This window comes from Sylvia atricapilla, chromosome 1, assembly GCF_009819655.1.
Source record: "Sylvia atricapilla isolate bSylAtr1 chromosome 1, bSylAtr1.pri, whole genome shotgun sequence".
NCBI classification, from domain to species: Eukaryota; Metazoa; Chordata; class Aves; order Passeriformes; family Sylviidae; genus Sylvia; species Sylvia atricapilla.
Genome location: NC_089140.1, coordinates 114138832 through 114165128, shown reverse-complemented (window position 1 = coordinate 114165128; position 26297 = coordinate 114138832). Strand labels below are relative to the sequence as shown.

Sequence of the window (26297 nt, the reverse complement as noted above, 5' to 3'; positions counted from 1 at the left end):
CCTCAAAAACAAGCTCAACATTGATGTTGATGAACTTAACGTACAAGTACTATCAGTGAGAGCACCACAGCTATGCCCTAGTCCTTTCTCACCTGCCTTCTCTTCTGCTTGGAGAACTGCACAAACGCCACTCTTCCCCTTCAAACTACAAGTGGGAGCAGAGAGCTCTCATCAGGAAAAGCTGGTTTATTTCTGCTCTCCCTGAAGCCTGTGTGAGGATTCCAAAGGCCTAGAAAAGATAGGGGACAGAAACGCCTCTGCTTACTGTTACAAACCTCCAGGCAGAAGGTTTCTTCTAATATCTTTGCAATGAAGAGCAAAGGCAGGGAGATAAAAAAAAAAAACCAAAATGACAATACCGAGAGGGTAGAGTCCCACCTCCAGAGACAAACACATCCATCTCTATCTTTGAGCTGCAACAAGCCAGACCACTCACTAGAATTAACGTGTGAACCATCATCCTGCAAAGAAAACCTGGAAAGGCTTCTCACTGAGCATGGAGCAAGAGAGGTAGACTGGGGTTAACCTCTCACAGTGCATCTGACCCTCCAGTTCCACCTGCTGTTCAGATGCATTTTCTTCTCAAGCACAAACAGCACCTCTTGTGCTTTTCAGGCTATTTTTCTTGACCCTCTGGGTGCTCAAAACCAGAGCAAGCACAAGAAGTAGCACATGTGAGAGTTACAAAGAAATCCTGAAACCTCACTTCCACAGGTTGGGCTCGAACCCTGCAAAAGTGCATTTTATAATGATCTTTTTTCACACATTCACAGCTTTTCTATATTTATAGCTTTGTCAAAATTATTATAAAACATTTATTGACAGTAGTAATAAACAGAACAAATTTCTGTAAACAGAAATTAAAGTGGAAAATGGTTTTAAGTAATTTTTGACCAGCCAGCTGTACAAAAGCAGCAGTCAGGGAGGCTGGGTTTGGAAGAATCCACACGGAGTTCAGGAGATGTCATGCCTTATTAGATCACCAAAATAAGCTGTTATTGTCTTCAGTTTGTTATTGAGAAAATTTTGCTCTATTTCAACTTTCCCTCCTGGCCCTGCTAAGGAAGCCACCTGAAAAACAGAACAAAATGTAAACAAATCAATGCACAGGAGAAGAGGCAAACCCCCAAGCCTTCTAATGCACAAACAATCAGAAAAAAAAGTATCTCTGCTGTTAATACTGGTGGAAAACATTCCTTGGCAGCTAATGCCTCCGATCCTCTTTATGTCTCCTTTTACTCACAGAAGCCATTTGTGGCTTGTGACTGAAAACCCCCCCCTCACCCAAATCACGAAAACGAGGACTTAGAAGCAAAGAGAAATACTCAGAACTTGACATGCTGTGCTGAGGCAAGAGATGCTAAACTCTGGTTTGCAGGGTGTTTGGCATTTGAGACACCCAGGTGTAGCAAAACAGCAAGCTGTAAGCTGTGCTTCAAAGATGTCACATCCCAAATTTTGGGGGAACAGTAAAACCAATTTTAGTAATTAGAATTAGGAAGCATAAAGGTTGTACTGAAGAGTGGCAGGGTGGAGGGGAACTACCCAAAAAAATCCAAGCCGCAAACACGCAGAGAAACTCACAAAAAAACCCAGTCACAGTTAATTGTTGGTGCTATTGCAACCAAAAAAAAAAAAAAAAGCTGTTGTATGCACTGGAGTTACAGGCAGTGCTGAGGGCAAGGCTGGAGCAGCAGTGCCTCTGCAGGCTGGGGGAGCCTGTCAGGCAGCACTGGTCCCAGCTTTGTGTTTATGATCACTGGAGTGAGAATTTCACCATTCATGCTCCGTTGGACTGAGCCCAGTGCACACCTTTAACGCTTAATGGTTACAGACAGACAACATTTCACAGCGGACTTTGCATTTTGGACTGGAGCATGCAATACTGTCCCCTCTCCTGCTCCTACTCAGGATGCCCCTGAGGGATAACAGCTTACAGGCTATCAATTCCTCATCAGGAGAGACCACACAGTCAGAAGAATAAACACCAAAACTGAACATTGTCTGTTTTTTTTCTCCTCCACTCTGGACCCTGAGGACCTGTCCTGGGTTGGGGGGGGATGTCCATGCTCCACAGCCAGTTCTGCTTTGTGCTGCCATTCTCCCAGGCTGCTGCAGGAAAATTGTTTCTATAGTTCCCCATGCAGGGGAACTTCCCAGGCAGAAATAAAGTTATCAGGGTTTACAAGCCTGCAGTAGATTTTAACTGATCTTTAAGCTGAGATGATGTTAGCAGCTGCAACTTTAGGTTCAAGCTGTGTTATTAACACTTCTAAAGCCCCTTGAGACGTGACTCTATCGTGCAGGTTTAAATATAAACATGCTGAACTTCCTCTATTTCACTGCAAGTGAAAAATCAGCCTACTATCAATAGAAAAGAACAGATTAATTTAAATTACACTTTGAACCTTTATTCACTTGTCCAGAAAACTGCCACACTTATCTAAATCAACCATTTACTTTTCTGTTTTGATGTTCTCCTTTTTAATTTTTTTGTTTTTGCAGAAAAAAAGTGTGAGCAGTTTCTTTATCCTTCAACTTCTGGTGATAGGAAAAAAAACGCTCTGCGTTCTTGTAAGAGAGGAACCTGCCACTTAAGTAGAAAACCAGAGGCTGGCTGACTTATAAATAGCACAAGAATCTGAAATTGGCAAGTGATCAGGAATGTTAATTTTACAACTTATCTGTTCTTACTTGAAATCCACAAAGCACTGTGGGATGATCCATAGTTTTTCTAGCAAGATGTTAACTTCTAATTTTTTACAAACAGAAGCTGGAATGTCCCTTCCAAAAAGCATTAAGAGGCTTTGCACTTTATAGCTGATGTCACTTAAGTATTCTAAAATATTAATTGGATTAGTCAACTTAATATAGGAATACTGAAATTAGTGTCTTGGGGTTATGCACTCCTGCTTTCTGGATATGGTTTGTGTCACTAGCATATCTAAGTATGACTAATGCATTGATACTAAACACTAGTGTTTACTAAACATTCCTCTTAGAGGACCAAGTAAAACAAGATGCCCCTACACTGATGGGTGGTGTCCACCAAGGGACAGCTGAAAATTTACATATGCTGTGTCTGGTCTCTAACTGTTAAATCCAGGATAACTATGATTTATTTCAAACAACAATTAAAGGTATTTGACAAACCTGAAGGTGAAAAAAAAAATTAAATAAACACATGGGAATAAGCCCTGCTGTGACAGATCTGGTACTGTACGCTCTTTAACCCACCCGATATTCAGAGGAGAGAAATGCAAATCCTCTGTGACAATGCTTAGCTGTAAATTGCTGGAGGCTGCAAATTTAATTACATAGGAGTTGCCAAGTTTTTCTCGGCAGGGCTCAGTCAAGCCTGACAAGTGTAGTGAGGATGGGCTGCCACACACCAAGCTTCAGAAGGGTGCTGGCCTGGCAGAGGGACACCCTCTAAAAATAACAGGAGATTGAGGAACGATGCTTTGAGAAAAACAAAGGTGCTCAGCTATTTTTAGACATACCGACAAACATCTCCTGTTTTTGCAGCGCACTACAACGGTGAATACAGAAAGACTTCTTAATTTCTTTTAAAAACTTGACTAGTTCAAAATTTCTTTGTTTTGAACTTTCCTGTGTGCATTCAATGATTCCCTGCTGGCAATTCTCCTTAACCTGGTTTATTCTTTAGCCCATTGCTTGGAGGGACAGATATTGCCTCCTTTGCTGTGCTGCTGTTCCTAGGCAGAGGTAAAAAAGGTTGCACCTTTAGTTAATACCTCCCTTCATCTCTGTCACCTCCATCCTTCCATTCAGTGACTCCCACTAAAAGAAGTCCACAGCTACAGCCACAACACATCAAAAAGTAGCCAACAGGTTTGAAAAGCAGACATCAGAAAAGATGAAAATATGAAAGGGGAAACAAACATAGCAGATTATTTCAGGAGCACAAGTTGCTTGAGGTATAAACTTCCCTTACATTCTTCAGGTGTACTTTTCAACTTGAAGGTTTTCCTATTGGTCTTCATGTGTTTTTTAGATTTTCTTAATCATACTGAAACTCTTTTAGTAAAGTAACTTTCTATCTGTGCCAGCCACAAACTAACATAACCATGGACAAAAAATTTACCATATTTTTTTCTCCCCTCCTAGAAACTTTTCTGACGTATGAGAAATACAAGCTTTTTGACTTGACATGCAGTCATACAAGGACACTGTGAATAAATTAATTTTATAGAATACTACTAAAATGAAGAATCCCCTCCCCTTGCATATAACCTAAAAGCTAAGGGGAACAAAACCCAACCCACTTGAAAAAGAAGGCAATGGCATTCTTTACACTGAACATAATAAAATAAAATGCTCTCAGGCAGCATTTTTAAAAATGTACAGGTATGCATGTGAATTATGACACTGTCGCAGTGGTGCTGCCACCCTTTAACAAGCCAGACATTTGTTTATTTTTTTCTTAACTTCACACAGGCAAACTACAATTCAGTCTGCAAGCACAATGAGCTTTAGGAAGACTGAAGTCCAGAAGTATCACTCTGGCTTGGTGCATGCTGGGGGGAACTTGTGGCTTTCTCTTTTATCAAGGACAAAGAACACACATGAGTTTAGATGCGGGCTGCTTAAAAGCTGTTATTAACACAATAGTCACAGCTGATGTGTATGCAATTACATTCACATAGAAATTATCAGCCTGCAAAACACATCAACCCACAGTCTTTTACCTGCCAACTCCCCTAATACCCAAGCATCTTAAAAATACTATCAAATCAAACTCTGTTCATTTCCTGGCCTCTCACTCCTTGCTTTGCTCATTGTTCTATTTACTCCTAAATAAAGATGACTCTGCTTGGCGAGTCCTATTTGGCTAGGTCTCCATAGCTAAAAGAGAGAATTCAAATAAATAAATGGGGTTTACTCATCTTTTACACTCCCTTCATTGAGTAGTCATTTTTAACAACTGGACCCTCACAAACAGAAAACACTGCAAACATTTTTCCATCCAGGCAGTAGTACTGCAGACAGAACAAGCCCTCTGTGTCTAACCCGAATGATTCATGGAGACGAGGTGGGAACAAAAACAAGAAAAAAAGAAAAGTACCGGCATCATGCGTATGTTTTGTAGGACTATCAAGGTTCAGAACACTGCTTAATTCTAGGCTCATAGAACCACTCTACACTAGACAAGAAACAAAAAGCCATTCCTGTATTGTGGCAGTATTTGAAATATAAGCCAGGTATGAGACATCAATATTTAGGACAGCAAAAGCTCCAACAGAACAATTTAACAAAATGAGACATAGTTACCACAAACAACAGTATGCCTGTCTTCAAAGAATGGTGATGTTTTAAACAACCACTAAGGCACAATCCAGTATCTGAGCTGCTAACCATGCACAGGCAGGGTAAGTAATAAACTCCCAATTATTTATTACTCCATCCCCCAAACCTGGCTAGGCTGATAAAGATGCTAATGTGGTTATCTGTCTCACAACAGACCAGGTCACCAACATTTCAGGCTCACCAGTTCATTGGGGGGAGCCATCATGCATCCTGACAACATTCTGACCACCAGTGAGACCAACAGTAACTGAGTACAACTTCTACAATGGGATGAAAAGCACAGATCCCACCATTAGCAAGAAGGTCCTACAGCAACAAACTGCAGGTTCCTCCTTATTTGCTGCAAATATTAACATGCAGAAGTATTTTCTGGTACAGAAAAGAGTCTGTGAAAGAGATTGGACTACCTGGAATGACTCCATTTCCCAGAGGTGAGTACACACTTCTCACTCTGCCCAATGAGGCAGAGCACAGCTAGATAAACACTTCATAAATTACACTTATCAACAGGCAGTAATAAACATACGTATTTTTCAATGTACATGCACACACATAATGATTATTCCTAGCCAGAAAGAATATTGTTAAAGATTAATTCAACCTAAAAACAGACCTGCATATATTACAAAATTTTCTGACATGTTTGTAAACAAGGAGATTTGATGCAATTCAGGGAAACATTTTTACATTTCTTGTAGAGGAACCCATGGTCTTGTACTGGTTCGCTGCTCCCTCTTGAGGTAGAAGTCCCAAAGTTCACTTCTCTTTGACCTAAATAAACTGTTGATTATTTTAAGGGAATTCAAAGAATCCCATTTCTCTCTACCAGACCTACTCTACACAGAAGTGGCCGTCCCGGCAGAAGTAGTAAGTGCTGTTTTTGCAATAAAATCATGTGGAACAAGGCTGGATATCTTGTCCACCAAGGCAACCAACACCGAGTCCTCTGACACAGCTAGGTCGAGGTCAGCTACCACACTACTTTCACTCCAGCAGCAGGATCCCAATATCCCTATCTTATGTTTGCTATCTAACAGTGATCTGATAGCCATCTTCCATAAAAATTACATATTTTCCACTAAATTTGAACCATTTTAACTAATGGTTAAACAGTATTTTTTTCACAATGTTGCTTCTAACTGCTGGGCTTTTTTTTTAAATTTAATTTTGTTTTGTTTTGCTGGAGATTCACAGCCCTGGAAGTGTAGTGGCAGTAAATCCAGAAACTTCACTCTTAAATACTGCCAGGGATTTTGGCAGGCAAACCCATAACAGCCTTCTGTGGACCACAGTATTCACCAAGGTCAGGTTTCAAACAGTCATATTTGACAAACCTTTGTCCACACAGGATTAAGACACTTCCTTAAACAGTGGGCTTGATTAACATTCTCTTTCCCCCTCTCAGATCATCAACCTTTTGGTTTTTTGTTTGTTTGTTTTTTTTTTGTTCTTATACTGCCACTATTTCTAAAGAAAGGCATAAGGAGCTGATTTCTTTTCCTGAGATTAGCCCATAGCCTGGAACACTGAACTGAACTGAACCCAGGACCTCAGCCATGAACTTTTAACAACTGAGCCATGGTTTTGAGCAACAGTTGTTACTCTGCAGCCATCTGTGTTAAGCCAAACCCATGGATGTAATCACCATCACTCAGAGCCAATTGCACCAAGATGTAGAGATGTCAGGACACCTGGCCCAATCACTCAGAAGAGAGCTCTTCTGTTGGAAAAGGTGCAGGCCTGTGAGGAATACTCCTGGATACTTTTGTGGGAACACAAAAGTGAAATGTAGATGCCTTTGGCCACTTAGAAATCCAGTGAAAAGTGCTCATGAGCAGAGGAGAAAACTCTAAGGTTACTCGTCATGGGAATGAAATATTTGATAAAATGCAGTGGTAAGACATTGTAATTAGAGAAACTACCTAAAATTAAGGTCCTTCTTTGAAGATTCATAGGCCACTTTGACATTTCACCAGCCTGAAATGCAAAAAGGAATTGAATCATCACCTGCCAAAGCGATGGTGCTGTACACAGCATGGGCTTAGAGTCTGCTAATACTCAGGCCAGGTGAATTTCAGCCTTTTTCTCAAGCCAGCTGTTTGCCACCAACAATTCCACAAGTCACCATATGGCTTGACACCCTGCCTGCTCTAAGTCAGACACAGTTTTTGGAAAAGCAGGAAAAAGTCCTGGGAAGTCCTGTGGCATCTTGCAGGTGAGAACTGCCCCCTTCTTTGCAAAAAGCTACAAGACATAATTAACATAGAAAATACACAGAGGAAACTAAACCAGACACTCAGGGGAATTGTTGGTCATGTAACTGCTTGAAAAAAACCCCTTCTATCAGAAATCTTTAGTACAGAAAACCCCACACCAGTGCTACAAATTCTGTGTTTATCACAAATCACTTCAATGCAAGCAGCCTATACGCAACCACACACTTGTGCGGACACCAACAGTACCACCAGGATGTTTGTGTCTAATCTACTCATCAGTGAGAGCAGTGACTGGAGGCTGGAATTTCCTGCCACTCCTTCATAAACTGACAGCCATGAAAGTCTAGGGCTCACTAACTTATCAGATAGTGAGAGCTGGTTAAAATATAGTGGGGTCTGATATTTTTATAATGACGTATGTGCCTTGCAATTGGCTTTGGCACTTCTACAAGAAACCCCATTCTGCTGCTTTAAGAAGAAACTGTCAAAACTATGGAAATAATCTTATAGTCCCATTTCTAAATATATCAAAATTACTGCAAACACTTAACTGTTAGTTAACTAAACACTAACACATTAATTAAGAAATCACTCAACACAAGGGTCAACTTAAAAAATCCGAAATACCCCACAATCAGCTGAACAGACTTAAAAGTCTTATGTATGTGCTTATAATACTTATGTTTTAAGTCAGCTGAGCATTTTATTCCCTACCAAGACCCCATGCAGTAACGCACCTGGTTAATATCAGCATTCCGAGGCAGAAAATACACAATATTGTTGGTGATCTTCTTGGAGAGCCTGAAAATTTCAAATGTAGAAGCCAGTAAAGGAAAAAACAAGAATGGGGAAGGAAAAGTTTCTTTGTATTCATTCATTTTGAAAGTATGCCTCAATTTAAGCTTTTATGCAATTAAATTGTAGTCATTCTTTTGAGTATGTGAGTAGGATTCTTCTCTGTCATGCAGAAACTCTATTTCAGCATTAGTGCCCTAATTGTAAAAAAAATCCCAACACTCACTTTTTATGAAAATTTAACTGAAATACAGGGAAGTATTTGAGAAATTTGAATGTAGTCTGTAGCTAATATATCTGGCCTACATTTCTTTTTAATCCATTTTGTGGAATCTCTCACACATGCATAGAAAGATTTTCTTACTCATACAAATATGGCTACATTTTAGCAAAAAAAGGGAACAAATTAAGATTATTCTGTGACAAAAGAAACCCCACACTTCATATATGACTAAACTATTATGTTAATACCTTCCCAGATGAATCAGTGCTCAGTATCACCGTTAACAAGCTAGAATGAAATTCTATATATTAATTAAAAGAGTTAATATTTAGCTTGCAATTTTCTGTGATTTCCGAAGTCACAGGCAGGTACTGTGACTAAGAACAGTTTTAGTAAGATATTTTAAGTAAGATATGCTCTTTATGAATCAATTAAAAAGTGGAATTAATGACAAGGTCATAGCTCACACAACTAGTTATTTTATATATATATATATATATACACACACACACCACATGGCTATTTGATTACTTTGGGGTACTGTAATAAAATAATTTAAAGGCGTTAAAATTGTCAAATGGATGTTTTAAGTTGCAAGCTACTCAACTCACTGACGGATTTTTTGCTTTCAGGAAAACCTCATCACTGTTGTTTTTGGTAATAAAAAATAAAAATATCTGAATGTAGGTGGGGAAGAGTACTAAACAAATAGTTTGCATCTGGAACTGCAGCTGCTGGCCATCTCATCCACAGTCAACGAGGGGAGGGGAAGGGAGGGGAAGGGAGGGGAAGGGAGGGGAAGGGAGGGGAAGGGAGGGGAAGGGAGGGGAAGGGAGGGGAAGGGAGGGGAAGGGAGGGGAAGGGAGGGGAAGGGAGGGGAAGGGAGGGGAAGGGAGGGGAAGGGAGGGGAAGGGAGGGGAAGGGAGGGGAAGGGAGGGGAAGGGAGGGGAAGGGAGGGGAAGGGAGCCCAACACAAGGTGTAACCTTGGAAAGGATATCCATCTGGGCAGATCATGGTCTGGATGTCGAAGATCTCGGCCGTGGCGTAGTCGGGCCCGCCCCAGGGCGGGCTCAGGAACACCACGTCGGCGCGCAGGCCGGCCGCCAGCGCCATGAAGTCCCCGCACAGGAAGTCGATGTGCTCGGCCACGCCGTACACCTCGGCGTTGTGCCGCGCCAGCCGCAGCTTCTCGGGGTCGATGTCGATGGCGATCACTGCCCACAAGAGATGGAAAACGCAGGGATTAACGGGAACCGGGAATGTCACACAACCATGGGGGCAGGTCACCGCGGTGAGGCTGTGACAACCCTGCACCTCGGCTCAAGGACTGGACACGGCACTGTCTGCCTAGGGTAGGAAGTCCTTCTTGCCTCAGGACAACCTCAATGAAGTCCATTAGAAACTGACTCTTCTCCTTTGTTTAAGACAAACATTTATCTGTGGCTGGACACATAGTTCTGAAAATTGAGTTTGAAAAGCCCCAACCAACACAGCCCAAGAAAGATGGATGATACAAGAATAGTACATAATCACAGAAATCTAAATTTATCCAGGAAATATAAAAAGCCAAGCGAGACGTATAAATCGGATCATAGCCTACCAAATTTAGCACAGTAGAAACTATCATTTATTTTGCTCAAACATTAGTCAGAAGAGTCAGATGAACTGATATGAGCATCTAGCAGAAAATGTTTTTATAAAAGTACTCTCAATATTTCACTACCATTTCATTAACAGGCATTAAACTAACCTGAAGTTATCATCCCTTTTTCTCTACTTGGCTCTGCAGAATCTGCAGGTGATTCCATTCAAGTGCTTTAAGTACTATTCACATGGAACCCATTTTTGAGTACACAGACTTCCAGTAACAACTGGGAAAAGCAGCAGCTTTGACAGAAGTCCACTTTTTCCAGTGATCTCCGGAGTATTTGATAGATAAGATACTATACCACACAAAAACAGTGCTGACTAGCACAACACAAATCCAACTCTGACTTAAAATAGAAAAGCAGTTTTATTGGTCCTTTTTGAAAACAGAGAGGTCATATTGTGAGTCTGATGAAGTAAAACAGCTGCTGTTGCTACAGAAGCATCAAAAAAGAAAATAAATCAACAAAACAGAGCACATATCCAAACAGCGTCAGGAAAAAGACTGAAGAAACAAAACTAATGCGCTGTATACGACCTGTATAACACCTACTTACCTCTTTTTGAGGTCAATGCAAACTGAATGGCATTTCCTCCGACCCCACAGAACGCATCCACTATGATGTCGCAGTTGAATGACTGACTGACGCGGACAGCAATATGCTCAGCTATTTTCTCAGGAGTAACAGAAAACCAGCCCTCTGCAGAGAAAGGGGAAGAAATGTATTTCTTGTTTCAAGGTCACCTAATTTAAAAACAACCAACCAACAACTCACATAAAACTGAAGGTTTAGCGTTAATACCAAAAATTTCAGCTTAGTGCATTCCACCAGGAAATACTGGCTTTGAAGACAATAAACTCTGCTCAGTCCAGAGATTTATTAAGTAAACAAAGTCTCACTGAAGCAAACTGATATGCCTCGATCTCAGTAGACATTTTGTTGACCTTGGTGCTGAGGATTCTAGTATATCAAGGAGAAATCCACAGGCACAGCTATAAAATACTTTATACATCATGATTAAGCTCTATAGCAAATAAAACTAGAAATATATTCTGTCTTATTCAACATTTTATTTTCTTCACCACAGTGTCTGGTCTGCCAATTAATCTGCAAGTTTTTGAGAGAAAGCACTATATATGGAAGGCTTATAAATCCAACAAAAAAAAAATCTGGTAATCCTAATTCCTCTTTCACCTATAAATTTATGATTTGAAGTGGTTTGCAAGTAAACATGGAAAAAAAATCGCTTTGCAAGTGACTGCTGCAAGTCAGAACAGAATGAAACTAGATCCATCAGCATACTTGGAGGTTTCATGAAATTATTTTACAAAATATAGAAATAGAAAAATATCAACGAGTTTTTGAACAAGTCCTGGCAAAGTATAATTTTGGTTGAGAAACATCTTCAGCAAATCTCAGGACTAATGCAGACAAGGATGTCCCACACTAAAAGCACTTCTCAAGTCCAAGACTTCTATTCACGTGTCTGCTGGGAGGGGAAGAAATTTATCCATGGGTGCAAACACACATTCAGCAGTGTCCCTCCTTTAAGAAAATTAGTAATAAACTGCAAGAAGGACCACAGATTTGAATACATCCTTGGATATACCACCAAATCAGCACACTTAGTGCTGAACATACCTCTGTCTAGTTTAATTCCTTCATCAAACCGAGAGAAGAGCCGGTAGCGCTGTGCCCAGTACTTGATGAGCTCTGGATCAGCAGCAATCTCAGGAGGTATAGTTCTCAGTGCATTTTTATTCCTCCTCCTTCTTTTCGTCTCCTTCTTCTTCACAGTAATTTTTTCATCTACAGCTGGAAGACACTGCAAAAGTTAACAGTCACTGTTCTTGTAGGCTAGGGAATGTAATTGGTAGGTGAGTGTTAAGATTTAAAAATGCTGCTGAATGTTCTTTATTGCTGTTTGCCAGATTATAAAGATTAAAGGCTCTAAATTAAAAAATAGCATCCTGTATTTCAAAGGATTAGTCACAGTCCTAAAAATCATCACTGTCCATCCATTATTTAAGAGCCTTAATCTTCATCTGGAGACAAACTCTATGTAATGAGCAAACAAGTGGATCAGAGACCAGTTAAATGCCCTTTTATCAGTTAAGAATAAAAACCAATCTAGACAAGAGTTTTACAGTAGGGATCTAACATAATAAAACTACTGTAGGAAGGATTAAATTATATATAAAACCCTGAAAAATCCTGTTTTCCTTTGTTTCATGTAAAACAGAAAAGTCCCTAATTCTGATTTTTTTAAATCCTAGAAAATAATTTTAGCAACACACATTCCCCAGAGCTCAACAATGTGCACTTGAACCTAAAATTTGATGTTCTGTGCAGCTACCTGATGTTTAATCACCCTCATCCTTGCAGAGAAAAAAAAAGAACATGAACTGCAAACTTGTTAGACCATTTTGAGGATAAACAATGACTGTTCATCTATAAAGAAACACTGTCACCATTAAAGACAACTGGGATTCTGGCATTCCAGACATAAGCTAATTCCACCACCACAGCTCTCAATTGCTTTTGTTACCTCTTAGACCTACTGAGTTTCACTGAATTAACAAAAGAAGTAAGTAGTGCATGACACAGTAACTTGAGAAGGCAGTTTTAAGTCCACTGCCAACTCATTTAATCAGTTTGCAGGGCACTGATTTACCTTGGCTGACGTCCTCAATCTCTGGCTGGAGATAATCAGGAATATCCAGAGGGACAAGCTGCCGCCCACCGCCATGCTCGGGCCTCTCTGCCCCCTGCTCATCGCAGCCACTCGCAGCAGCATCCTGCACCTCCCCCTCAAGCTGACTCCCTCCAGTTTCTGTGCAGGCTGCACTGGAAGACTCCTGGATTTCAGCATTCAGTGTCATACTCTGTGAGGCAGAAACGCCTTCCTGACCCTCTGAGTCGTTGCTGCTCGCAGAGAACACCTCTGCTTTACCCTCAGGGGTGGCTGTCTGGGATGTGTCTTCCTCCTCAGGTTTGCTGACCTGCTTCAGGAACATTTCCACCTGCAATTGTCAAATAGCACAGATGATCTGTTATCCAGAGCACAGCTTAAAAGCCTTACAGTTCAAAAGCACTTGACACTGCAGGCACTCTCTACCACGTGTATTTTGGAAACAGTAAAATATCCAGACTCAAAACATTGAAGAAGTCCTTAACCACGCCCCCTTTTAAAAGTACTTGGAAACAAGTTGTCTTGGGGAACTACATGCCCGCTACCTCCAAAAGAGAAACAAAAAAACAGCCAACCAACCAAAAGATCAGCAGATAAATACAGTAAATAATTCTCATATAATATCTAAATAGTCACACTTGACATAGCCCAGGTGACCAAGTCTACTACTTCACAACTACTTTTCTCTAATCTGCATCCAGAGATATACTCTGCCTCTTAGGAAAGAGTTTTTTAGCATAAACAGGTAACATTACCTTCACACATAAATTGCCTCACCTTCAAGATGTACCAAATGGTGCAGGTGGTAAAGGGTTCTGCTGCACAGCAGAGAGCTCGACATAAGCTCCTAACCAACGCACAGACACCACTCCAACTCCACAAAGGCACATGCAGATGCTCTTAACATTATTGCTGTTCTGAGTGGCTCTAGACCTGGAGTAGTTCCTTACCTGAAAGTCTGAGGAAATTTACAACTTTTTTTTTCTTTACATAATTAAAGTTGCCATCAAACTATACTGGCCCCAGGCACAAAATCAAAAACGAATCAGAAATTATAGCAGTGTGACTGGAGTTCAATAAAACATGTATGGCCACCACCAGAAAACAGTGCTTTTTACTTGGGTTTTGGGAATACCAAGCATCCCAGAAGAAGAGATGAAGAATGAAATAACATTAAAATCTGCCCCCTCAGATTTTCAAGAAGACTTAACTAAGTAAAATCCCCAGTGAACAAGTGTTTCTACTTCTTATCAATTTCTGAGTAAAAAAAAAAAAAAAAAAGGCATGATGTTATAGATGAAAATAAATGCAGGTAGAGGTATAAGCAAAACCCTTTCAAAGTTACTAAAAACATGAAGTTAAATGAAATACACTCATCTACACAAAGATCTTCTGTTACTGTTGTAATGCCAGCTTTAACAACTGGCCTCATACGCAATTTATAATCAAAGATACTTTTAGTAACAACAGAAACCTACACACACCTGTAAAGCTGTCTGCATCCAAATGTCAGGAATGACTTTCAGATAACTTGGCCATTTAAGCTCACATTCCTCTTGACAGGGTCCACCAATGCCTTTCCATAGCTATCCGAATCTAAATACTCTTACACTGGTGGAAGGCAGGGAGGAGGGGAGAAAACAAGAAAAAAAAAAAAAATAGGAGCAGTGCACTGGCATTTCAAAATGCCACCTACTCTGGGCAATTGATTTTCTTTTCATTTTCATAACACAACAACAGCTAGGGCAGCAGCTAAACCTATGAATTACAACAGTGGTAACAACGAAACATACCTTCTTCAAAGTTTTGCTTTTTTTGCATGTCATTTCAGACTCCTCTGTATAGAAGATGTGTGTGTTTTTGCTTTTCCTTGGTTTACGCATATCCAAGAATCTGGACTTCAGTTTTGCTTTTTTCTCCAAGTACTGCACACTTCGATGGGTGAAATCTGGAATTCCACCATATCTGAAAACAGACAGACAGACAGATACATACATAAGGACATTTAATTTCCAGTTTAGAAGCTTTAACATGAATGTTGATGTCTACAAAAAAGTGACTTAAATATTTTTTATTGCTCCATTTAAAATACGTCACTGAGTGCAGCTGCAAAACAACATACCTTCATGAAGATGTTAAAAATTTTTATTAGAAAATGTTTAACCTGATTAGTTTTACATGTTTTTTTCCTAATAATTGTATAACTTTAGATGAAAACAATTTCCCAGGCCAGCCTAAGAATAGGAAATGAAAAAAATATCTTGATTAGCAGAATAAAGGATTTTCTTGGTGGCTGTCAAGAATCTCCAAAATAGCTACTTTTACCTTCTGGCAAATGCAACCAAAAAAAATTCACTGGCTAACACATGGCAACACTTTGCTAGTATGGCAACATTTCACTAGTATAAAGGGACTTTTCACTCCAATAAGAAACAGTTAAAAATCATGATCTCAGCTCACAGGACTCCAAATGGAGAGGACCATTCATTATCAGAGCTTTTAAGCTCTAATTCAAGTAGCTGACCAGCCATTAAACATTTACACAACTGAAAGTACGTTACGTGTTGCGCTTCTTCAAATCACTTTTCCTTAATTATTCTCTTTAACTCTGCATCTCTCTCTCTCTAGTCCAATGATGACAGTTTTATTAAGAGCAGAGACTAACTCTGGGAATCAGCTTCAAAAGTTAAACAAAAAGGAAATGGAGATGAATGGTCTATTTCCATAATAATAAGAGAGCTGACTTGCTATGAAAAGCCCCACAGTTCCTCATAAGTAATTACTTTTGTCCTGTGCCACACTTGAAACCCAACACAGAGCAGGTTTCCTCAGGATCTTCCACTGGGTTTTCATCCACATCCAGCTCATGGCTAGGGAAAAACACAGATGACAAAGTTACTTACTGTGAAGAAACCAATCATTTTACTATAGCTACATATATATTACCTACACCACTAAAAATCTTGCCAATTGGAAACATTTAAATATGGGCTTCAAGTAAGTTCCTCCACACACTGCTGAAACCAAACCAAGCAAATAACACCACTCCATTCTTGTGCATTAATTTTTGGGTTGGGTTGGGTTTTTTACCCAATTCTATGGACAAATGCCCTTCTACTGGGGTTATAATATTCCAGCTATACTGAATGACCTCTTAAAATACTTAATGGCAAGCCCTACATGACGAAGACAGTGTTTGCTCGCCCCATTTCCAAATTACCCTAATCATCTATCATATCATCTATATTATTATCTGTTATTAATGCTGTGGCAACAGCAAAATACTGGGAAAAAAACACAAAACAAAGCTACACAATTAGCAGGTAACATTTCCACCCACTCCTTCACATTTGAGTCTGCAAATTTATTAGAGGAAGAGCCCTCTCACCACCTTTGAGACTACATTTTTAGAGAAGAAAGGTAAAAAACCTGCAACAAGGCAGATACTGTCTATTTTATGACTGCCATAGCTCTGAGCCTTTTACTGGCAGCATTCAATGCAGTTACACAAGATTATTTACTGTTGTTCTGGTATTGTCTATACTAATCAGACCTAAATAAGCAAGCTGCCCTATGCAATTTAACAATCTTGTACACTTCAGTGGCACAAGTACTATTACCTTCAACAGTCATCAAGGCAATACACCGTTTTCATAAAGCACTGGGAGAAAGGAAATATCCACTGCTTGTTGTGAGGCAAAGCAATAAGCAGTGATGGAAGACTACGTGGCTTTGTACTGACATTTTAACTCATACCCTCAATCAAAGGTATAGTTAGTATAAATCAGAAGGCTCCTGGACCTGGACTTTATGAGAAGAAAGCTAATGTAAATTTCATGACTTGCCTTCTCTTGACTTTGACATGTCTGTATTCAGGAGGCTCTTCATCCTCATCTTCATCTTGGTCATGAAGCAGCAACTGCTTTTCCTCATTTGAATTCGAATTCGAGCTACATGACTCCTGCACACCTGAAAAAAGATACATCATATTTTCCTTCTGCATAAATCAATTCCTTATCTTCCTGTCCCCAAAGCACTCCTGCAGCTAGAGCTGATTAGTGTGCCAAACACCCATTTTTACCTGTCTTTGTTTGGGAGACAACATACTAATAAAGCTTCCAGCATTACACTTTAGTGATAATAATCTTATGCAGGACCAATTTCAAATTATCTCTCCAAGAAAAATAAAATGTCTACAAGATACAAAATTTGAAACAGTCTCTTCCTTGTGTGTAAAATTTTGTTTCCATCTCATTAGCTATGCAAAGATATTCACACAGATTTAATAGGAGGAGATTTAAACACTCCTCTCATTTCTATTTTGGAAAGGAGATTTTCTTTTCACCTCTTCCATTCCAGCTCTACTGCAGGATCAAGATGGGACCACACCTGCTTCTTCTTCTCTTAGAAAGTCACCAGCAGCAGAGTCAAGTCTCAACTGCAATATCAAGACTATGATAAATAATTAAATATGCACTAACAGTGATCTCTCACCAACTTCTGTAGTACATTTGAAGATTTATGAAGTACATGTTCTGTTAAAACCATTTCTGGCAGAAGAACACATTCAATATACAGGTTAGAGATGAGAAATCATCCAAAGAAGCAGAGGCAAGAAAAAGGAATCATTCCACAAAATACCTAATTGACTTTTTAAAAATGGCATAATAAAGACATGCCCTCATTTCATACATAAAAGCACCTACAAAATTCTGATAATCAACTTTATCTGACTTGTATTACCTGACTGGTTAACGCTTTTATTTTCACAGGATGGTCTCCTTTTCCTGCTTCCTCCATCACAGGGCTCCTTCTGGCTTCCACTGTCAGATGAACTGTGTTCTTCAGGATCTTTGTGGGCTACTGTTAGAGCTGCACTGCTCTGCTCCACTTCCTCCAAATTCAGACTTAAATTACAAATACCAGAGATTATTTCACTGTGGGGCTCAGCACTTGAAGGGAGTGTTTCCTCACTTCTGGTGTTGAAGGGAGACAGCTCCAAGCTCAGCACTTCACTGTGCTCAGGTCCTGGACTAACCAAGCCCATTTCTCCTGAAAAACCAGTCTCCTGTATAACTCCATTAATTTCCACCTTGTCACCATGTGAGCTCTCAGTAGTCCATCCTTGACTTGTCCAGTACTGAAACTGTTCCCAGTAATACCAGTACAGTTCACTATAATGCTGCTCCCATTCTTCCTTAGTATCTGGATTATTCCAAGGCTCAGAGCCTGTGGTGGCGTCAGATGATGAGACCTCTTGGTGCTTTTCCAACCAACTTTGCCAAAGAAGGTCTTCTCCATACTCGTTCCAGTACTTCTCCCATTTTTCCTTAAGTTCACTGGGTAAAGCTTCACTTGCAAGGCTTTCTGAACTTTCACAGTTCCCCTCAATTATAGCCTGAGGTTTGCTGCTCATCTCACATTGTTCTGTAGGTAGGGCCAGCTCCCCAGAAACGGGCTGGATACAACCACCAGAAGCTTCGTCCTGGCATTCCTGCCCCATTTTATCCTTGTGTTTTTGCTGTAACTCTTTTTTCTTCCTCTTTTTCTTTTTCATAATCTTCACATTATTTTTATTTCTGTAATTTTCTGTTGCCTAAAAGATAATGGAAAAGTTAGAAGTCTACAATATATATACAATCTTGTCCTCTCTCCAATCACATTTCTGTTTCCATTGGAACCCTCCTTCTCAGGGCAACCCTGCTGATAGCTTTCTCCCCAAAAAGGCTGTAGAGTTTCTGGGTCTGATAGGGCCCTGCTTCATAACCTCATCTAACACATCTGAGGAAGCTGTGAGGAAGAGCTGCAAGAAAGTCTGTAGAAACACACACACACAAAAAAAGCAGAATGAGACAGACGCGGGGCTGCTGAGTTGGAAGTCATTAGTAGCTCAAACATGCAGAAGGAGATTCATCAACGAGAAATGCTGTAAAATCCTAAAGGGAAGTTTGTCAGGGATTGAAGGGCGACAAGTTTGAACTCAACAGCAAAACAGTATCTTGGAAACATCAAGGATCTGTTTTATGGGGATATGATGACTGATCCTTACTTTTACGTGGTATCTGCCTGACCAGCAAACACTGTTCAGTGTCTTATTAGGGTGGCAAATATAATGTTCAACCTCATAGAACGTTAAATCCTTGCTATCTTTGGATGCTGTACACAAAAACCCCATCATTTTGTACTCAAAAGACTCAATAAATCCTGCAGCTGAATCACTATGTGCCTTGAAGAGAGTGACCGAAAAGAGGGCAGCAATATCTTTTCCATCTCATAATAATCTGCAAGTTGGCTAACAGAAATACAAGGAAACACACCCAAACAGGTGGCTAGCCCTTTCACATGTGCAATACCATATTTCACTTGTTACAACAAACTCAGCTACTACAGTTACCGGTTGGAACAGAAGACAGAAACCTGTTCCTGAAAGGAGCACTAAGGTAACTTGTTGGTTTCACCAATTACAGCTCCACTTGTTTCAGAGGGGCATCCTGTGATGACAAAACTCATGGATAAAGGACTGCAAATGTACACCCCATCAGCTGCAATCTTTAATTTTGTTACATTGATAAAAGTGTAAGGTGGACTATAAAGAAGTTAAAACTGAAGAACTGAGATTGATCTTTCATCCACATCCCATATGTTAGTCCAAAGCACAATGCTTAGCAGTAATCTAATAAGAAAATGTGTTGTTTTCCCATTCAACTTATTTGCATATTACTACATAGCAACAAAAACTTTACATATACTTGGGGCTTGATGTTAGATTTCCTGTATGGACTATTTACAAGTTTTCAATCAAAATCACATAAAAGTTTCTCCTATTTATTTACAAATTAATCAAGTCAGAACCATGCAGGGCTCTGTACAAAAGTACTGTCTCACTGTCCAGTTGGTCTGTATTCCATAAAGTGGACATTGTGAGTATTGCACTGTCTTTTTCTCATCTGTGAAAACTTCAGGCCCCTTCTAAAGCCCAAATGCTCCCTATGGGAAGCAGAGCACCAAAGCCTCACTCCTGCCTTTTGGAACAGCCTGGCTTTATCAGCTGCAGGAAGGATTTGAAAACCTAGCTGTTTAAAGTACTATCAAAAGCTAAATGGCTAAAGCAGACAGTGTGAAAACACACGCTCAGACTGAAGTGTACTAGCTGTCCTGATGTGCAACATCAGCTTTATCACAGCTGTTTTAAATCAGATTTCTCTAGTCAAGAGAGCAGTATAGACATGGAAGTATAAAGAACATCCTTGACCTTGTTTAGTCCAACTGGCAGGGGGGTTTTACAACCCGGACAGACCAAAGTGCTGTGTGCTGTTACCAGGATGCAATGCAGGCAGCTTAAAGGCAGCTCAGACACATTTCCATGAACTGCTGTCCCAGAAATAAGTGAGGGGAGGCACTAGGTCTGGAAACACAACACAAACAGCATAAATAAAGCAAAAAAAGGATTTACCACAAAGTCCCTGTGGGCTGACTGCCCACCAAACTGAAGAGGCAATCCCATGCTCTTCATAAGCTCAGCTTCTGAGTCTAATTCAACTTCTTCCAGGTCCAGGGCATGATTAGTATCCACTTTTAATCTCACACTGGGACAATGGTTCTCCTCTTCAGATGCTTGTTCTTCTGCTGTTAACAAATTATATTCATTAATATAATCTGGTTCTGACACCTCAGTGCCACAGCATGGCACACAAAAAACAGCAGAACTGCCTCTTATGCTTTCTTTCTCATTTAAAAATCTTCTTCATAAATGGCTCAATTTCTGATTAACTATCAGCAGGAATCAAAATGTAACCTCAACAGCTAAAGCACTGGACTGGGCCTGGGTGGAAAGGAGTTAACATTCTCCATAGCAGCCTCTATGGCACTGTGTTCAGGATTTGTGGCTGAAACAGTGTGGATGGCACACTGATGATTTGGCCTCTGCTGAGCAGTACTCATACAGCCTCATAACCTGCTCTTTGCCTTACTGTGCCTCCCCCAGCAAGCTTGCACTTCCATCAAATTGTTAAGCAAAAACATATGTATATAAAATTCAAAATATTATTGAGAAAGTAGGAGCCATATAGGGATGGAAATTATGAAATCAAAAGCTCTTGACTCAGTTGATAATACTGAAAATACAAAAAGTTTTTGGCTTGGTTGTTCAGGTTATTCAGGTAATTAGTGCCAAATTATCACATAACATGAGATTTTTCAATTTTTAACTGATTATTCTCATCACAAATTACTCATACATGTACAAAAACACAGTTCACAATCTCCTCCTTCTCTCACATTGCCTCAATCTAATCTGTGCTATTAATTATCAGCTTCTATTTCTGCTCAGACTTCCTTTCAAATCAAGCTGTTATGCTGCTGCATCTAACAACACAGCGATGATAAAAACAGATACCAAAAGAATTATGTTCAGGTAGGCAACCATCCCATGAAGAATTCAGGAGATGGAGTAAGGGAATGGTGTTGAATTTGTTAAGAGAATACACCATGATAATTCCTAGATTACAAGCATGCCAAGTGAGAGACTTACTTTTCTGGTCCTCCTTATATGATTCATTGTATATATGTGAATCATAATTTTCCCCATCAGTGCTATAGCTTCTTCTCTGCTTCTGGCTCAGCAGATTAACTAGCAACAGCTAATGTCCTAGGCTGGGGTAGAGACAGCAGGAAACAAACGGCCCGGATTCACAGACCCTCCATTATGCAATCAATTTTGAATTAAGTTGAAATTATGATTTAAGATCAGGGATGCGTGATGTAATCTGTTCCATGCACTAGGTGAATATTATGTGAGGTGGTAAAGTTTATTTGGACAGGAATAAGCGCTGCACTTGGTTTCACACAAACTTCTACACCAAGATTATTGTACACTGAAAGCTATGTAAGTTCCAAGTTATTATTCACTTCTGTCGCCATAGCAAAAGTACAAAAAAACAACACAGACATAGGAACAACTTAAATAACCACACATAACTTACTTTAAGACTGCTTAAAAGTATACATTGCACAGTATACTTTATTACCTTACCTGTACTGTCATTGTCATCTTTGACATAAAATCCTTTTAATCCCAGTTTATATAATTTTCGATCTCTGTAAAAATAAAGACAGACACAAATGCAGAAAGTCACCACTGAAATAATCTTTTTTCACAGTAAAAGCAATCATTCAGTGGAAAAAACCTCCCCAGGGATGCAATAAAATCCCCACCACTGGACGTTTCAAGATGATACTGGATGGGGTACCAGGCTTTTCTAGGCTCCGCTCCCATGAAAGGCTGGACCAAGTGACCTTTCCAGGTCCCTTCCCACGCGGGCTGCCCTGTGACTCCAGACACGCGAGACGAATAAAAAGAAACAACATCTGGAAAAGGCAACACTTAAATTACAGCCTGACGGGAAAGCCCATGGGAGCGACGTTGAGGAAACGCTGCAGCTACGCAGTACAGTCCGGAATTACATTTCTGGGGCTCCTCTCGTTGAGGAACCTGCTCTCCTGAAGACGGGGAGCCTGAAGCCGGAGGAGAGCGCGGGCTCCGGCAGCGGGATCGGCGGCTGGAGGCTCCTCTCACCCTTCTCTGCTCCCCTTCCCCAGCCATAAACACGATAAACATATCGGGGGGGCTTTCGTGCACAGCCCCGCAAAACCCCGCTCCGCTTGCATCCCCCGGCCGCGGCAGCGCGGCCCTTCCCGCCCGTGTCCCGCGGGACGCTGCCCCAGCCGCGGGGACGGGCCCCCGCGGGCCGCGCCCGGCGCTACTCACTCGACGAAGGCGCGGGAGCAGAGGCACAGGATACCGCCGGCCTCCCCCGCCCGCAGCAGCAGCTCGGCCACCAGCCTCGGGCCCGGCTCCTGCACCATGGCCGCGGGCAGCTCCGCACGCCGGGCCGCCCCGCCGCCTTCCGCCGGAAGTGCCGCCCGCCCCGCCCCGCCGCCTTCCGCCGGAAGTGCCGCCCGCCCCGCCGCGGCCGCGAGGGCGGCCCGGGCCGGGGAGTGCCCGCGATTGAGGGGCGGCTCGTCGGGATACGGGCGTGATGGTGGGCTTCAGAGCGGGGGAAATAGCGGGGGAAGGGGCATCCCAGCTAAAGTCTGCGATAAAAGACGCAGCAGTCGAAATCCGGTAAAACCGAGATTGGGAAACAGAAGTGAGCGAGGCATTTTTGGAGCAGTGACTGGAGCAGAATCACAGAATGGTTTGGGTTGGAGGGGACCTTAAAATCACTTTGTGCCAATCTTTCTGCAATGGTCAGGGACACTTTCCACTAAACCAGGTTGTTCAAATCTTCATCCAGCCTGGCCTGGAGCACTTCCAGGGATGGGGCTTCCACAGCTCTGGGAAATCTCGGTGCCTCGCCACTCACCCAGTTAGGAATTAACAGCGAAACTTGGCACGGTGATAGAGTGGGGACAGCATGGGCAGAGGGAGTCAGAACGAAAACAAGGCCTGGTGAGAAAAGGGGCTTGGGAGGAGGCAGGGTGAGGCAGGAAGGTCGGAATGAGGCTGTGCAGGCAGAGGTTGGGCAGGGAGGGAGGCAACCATTGGGAAGCAGCCTTGTGTGATAGGGTACAGTGATGCAGGTAACCATGTTTTGCTCAGATACTTCTTTACTGTGGGGTCTTGCTTCAGGCAATAGCTCAAGATATAACCTGGGAAAACGCCATTGAGAGACCTGATGACTTGAGAGAGTTGGAGGATGTTTAGAATAAGAGGTTGGTTGGAGACAAGGGAAGGTACAGTGATGAGCAGACCACAGGATCCTGCCCAGTACAATCAGATCCTATTGTTTTATCTCCTGTAGAGATTTTGTATGATGGTGCACTAGGTTTGAGAGATTTCCTGCATGAAACATTGAGTGATGGACTGTTCAGTTCTATTTAAATTACTCAGTTTATCTATAAGATGCATGGAATTCATGTCTCTAAAGACCCTTACAAAGCCTACCTTGACATCACTGGGACAGGCTTTCTCAGATAAAAGTTACGGACTTTGGGATCTCTTCTTACCTGCTAGCCTGCTTCATCGCCAGTGAAAGAGTATGAGAAAGAAATGCAGCCTTCATATCTGCCCTACTTTTAGGTCCTGTCCTAGTTTCTACCAGGACAGAGTTAGATTTTTGCAGTAGTACTAAAATGGAGGATATCATTCTTAAACCACAACAGGCCCTCTGGAACGTGTGTGTTTCTGACAAGCTGAGATATTGGCTTTAGTTACCTGCATTCAATGCATGATAAGCTGTGCAATTTGTCTGCTGTGCTGTCTCATTCTGTTTGTCTCAGTGTATTTTAGGTAACAAGGCTGTACAGCCTCATGAGGGTGCAAGATGTCCTCAGGATTTATAAGACATTTCAAATAGAAAATGTGCAAAGAGGAGTTTGGAGGTAGAAGGATGTTGAGGTGTCAGGTGGGTGATTCAGGATACAATTAAGATTTTTTTTGTAAATTGATGGAATTTACAAAAAAAAATCTTAATTGTATCCTGAATCACCCACCATCTGATATAAACAAAAATATTAAATGCCAACGTTAGTCAGGGCTTGAATATGTCTATCACTACAGTAATTAAGTACTTTAGAAACACAGGGAAAAATTGCACCAGTTCTAGCATCTGTGTCGGTATAACTGAGTCTGCAATTAGGATGATATATCACCTTCATATTTGAAGAGTGAAGATGCAGTAAAATGAAAACCTTTCAACACAAACTGTTTAGCAACAGCCAAATGCTGTGCATTAAAGTTGAATTGTGAATTAAAAAATATTTTGAGAATTATGATACTCCTTAAGGAAACAATGCTACATTTTTAGTGAAATGCAGAGAATCGCACTATTGTATAAGAACGAGATGCCTCTTCTTTTATAACATTGCAGCCCAATATCCTGCAGGAGCAGCCACCATCAGGTAAGGCTAAACCTATGTGGGAATACCCCCTAATACTCTCCCATTCCCCAGCCACCTGCAGCTGATGGCATGTTTTCTGCCTGTTTAGTAAGACAGTGGATTTCTTCTCATGATACTGGTCCAGTTTACCCCACAGCTGTTACATAAGAAGGAACCTTTTCCATTTTGGACATGGTTCTCTCAGCTTCAGCTGATGCTTCCCTTACAAGAGTAAGTGAGCAATTGATCCATACTCAGCTACTGTGCTGGTGGATTTTATAGATAGCGGTCATATTCCTTATAATCTCTTCCAAGATGACAAACCCTGGCGTATCCAATGTCCTTCCTCTGGGAGCTGGGCTATACCTCTGGTTTTTTTACTCCCTTTTCTTGATGTACTACACCCTACTAGAGATAACCCCTGCTCTGATAGGGCTGACCTAGGCAGGGCAATGCGCTTGGGCTGCCATTCCTAGCACAAATAGCTTTAATATGTGACACTTAAACTAGCAGAAAGATGTGTGTGACAGAACTTGTTTCACTTTAGGTTGCATTGGCAAATAGCATGTTTAAATTAAAGTAAAATAAGCCATCCTTAAAAATTTTCCACTGATGAGATTCTACTGATTTAGAAAGTCCTATGTAATGAAATTAGTAAAAGTTTGCTATTAACAAGGAGCCTGTTTTATAGGAAGATAATGGACTGCTTCACACTGAGTTGGTACAGGGTTGGTATGTCCCTCCACTAGAACCAGACATGATTTACCTGTCGTGGATGACACCAAATCAATCTGCATTGCTGTAACCTGTTCCCCAGGCCACCTGCCCTTCCCTGCCCACCCTTGCTTTCTTCTGGTACATTCTGTTCTGAAATGCTTCTTCTCTACTCCCCCACCTCTTTCTGTTTCTTGCTCTTTGCTCTCACACACAGTCATGGAGCTGAACTTCAAAGCCATATTCTTGAACCTATCTGTTGTTATTTTTTTTATTTTTGTGTCTTAGGTAATAGTGAAGATCTCCCCTTTGCAGTGATCCTGGCTTTGCTTCTTTTATCTGTGCTTTTCAGAAGGTGACCTTGCCTCACAACTGGCTTTAAAGCTTTTCATTATTTCCTTTTTAAATCCCTTTTCAAAGCTAACTTCCGTGACAAATACTGACCAAATAATGATAATATGAAGAATATTCCCAGAATAACATCCTCAGCTATTAAAAAGAAAACAACAGCAAATACATGCAATGTTTATAAAATAGAACATATTCTCACCGTACTTCTTACCTGTTCAAGAAATTCTGAGCTCCGCCCTTACATTCACATTCCCTTACCATGTAAGAATAGTGCTGGACAAATAAGGCAGGTATTTCTAAGACAAGATGAAGCTTTTTATATGTTTATGTATGAACTCTCAGAAAAAAAGCATTCACTGTTTCTTTGAAGGAAATTATTGGATTAAATATGTATCTGAAAATAATAAAAAAATCAAATAGTTTATCAACATCTCCCTTTATAAGC

At 41.0% G+C, this 26297-nt stretch overlaps 1 protein-coding gene across 1 annotated transcript; it reads right to left on the bottom strand.

Annotated features, from left to right (window-relative positions):
* Positions 1–801: 801 nt before the first annotated feature.
* On the bottom strand, positions 802–22810 carry TGS1 (trimethylguanosine synthase 1). The gene is made up of 13 exons (XM_066331168.1): positions 22674–22810; positions 21939–22003; positions 20361–20533; positions 17651–18503; positions 16753–16876; positions 15691–15777; positions 14701–14872; positions 12890–13238; positions 11857–12030; positions 10771–10914; positions 9564–9780; positions 8285–8363; positions 802–1071 (listed from the first exon to the last, which is right to left on the bottom strand). The coding sequence occupies exons 1-13, from the start codon at positions 22769–22771 to the stop codon at positions 955–957; spliced, it is 2652 nt and encodes an 883-aa protein (XP_066187265.1). The 5' UTR covers positions 22772–22810; the 3' UTR covers positions 802–954.
* Positions 22811–26297: the final 3487 nt, after the last annotated feature.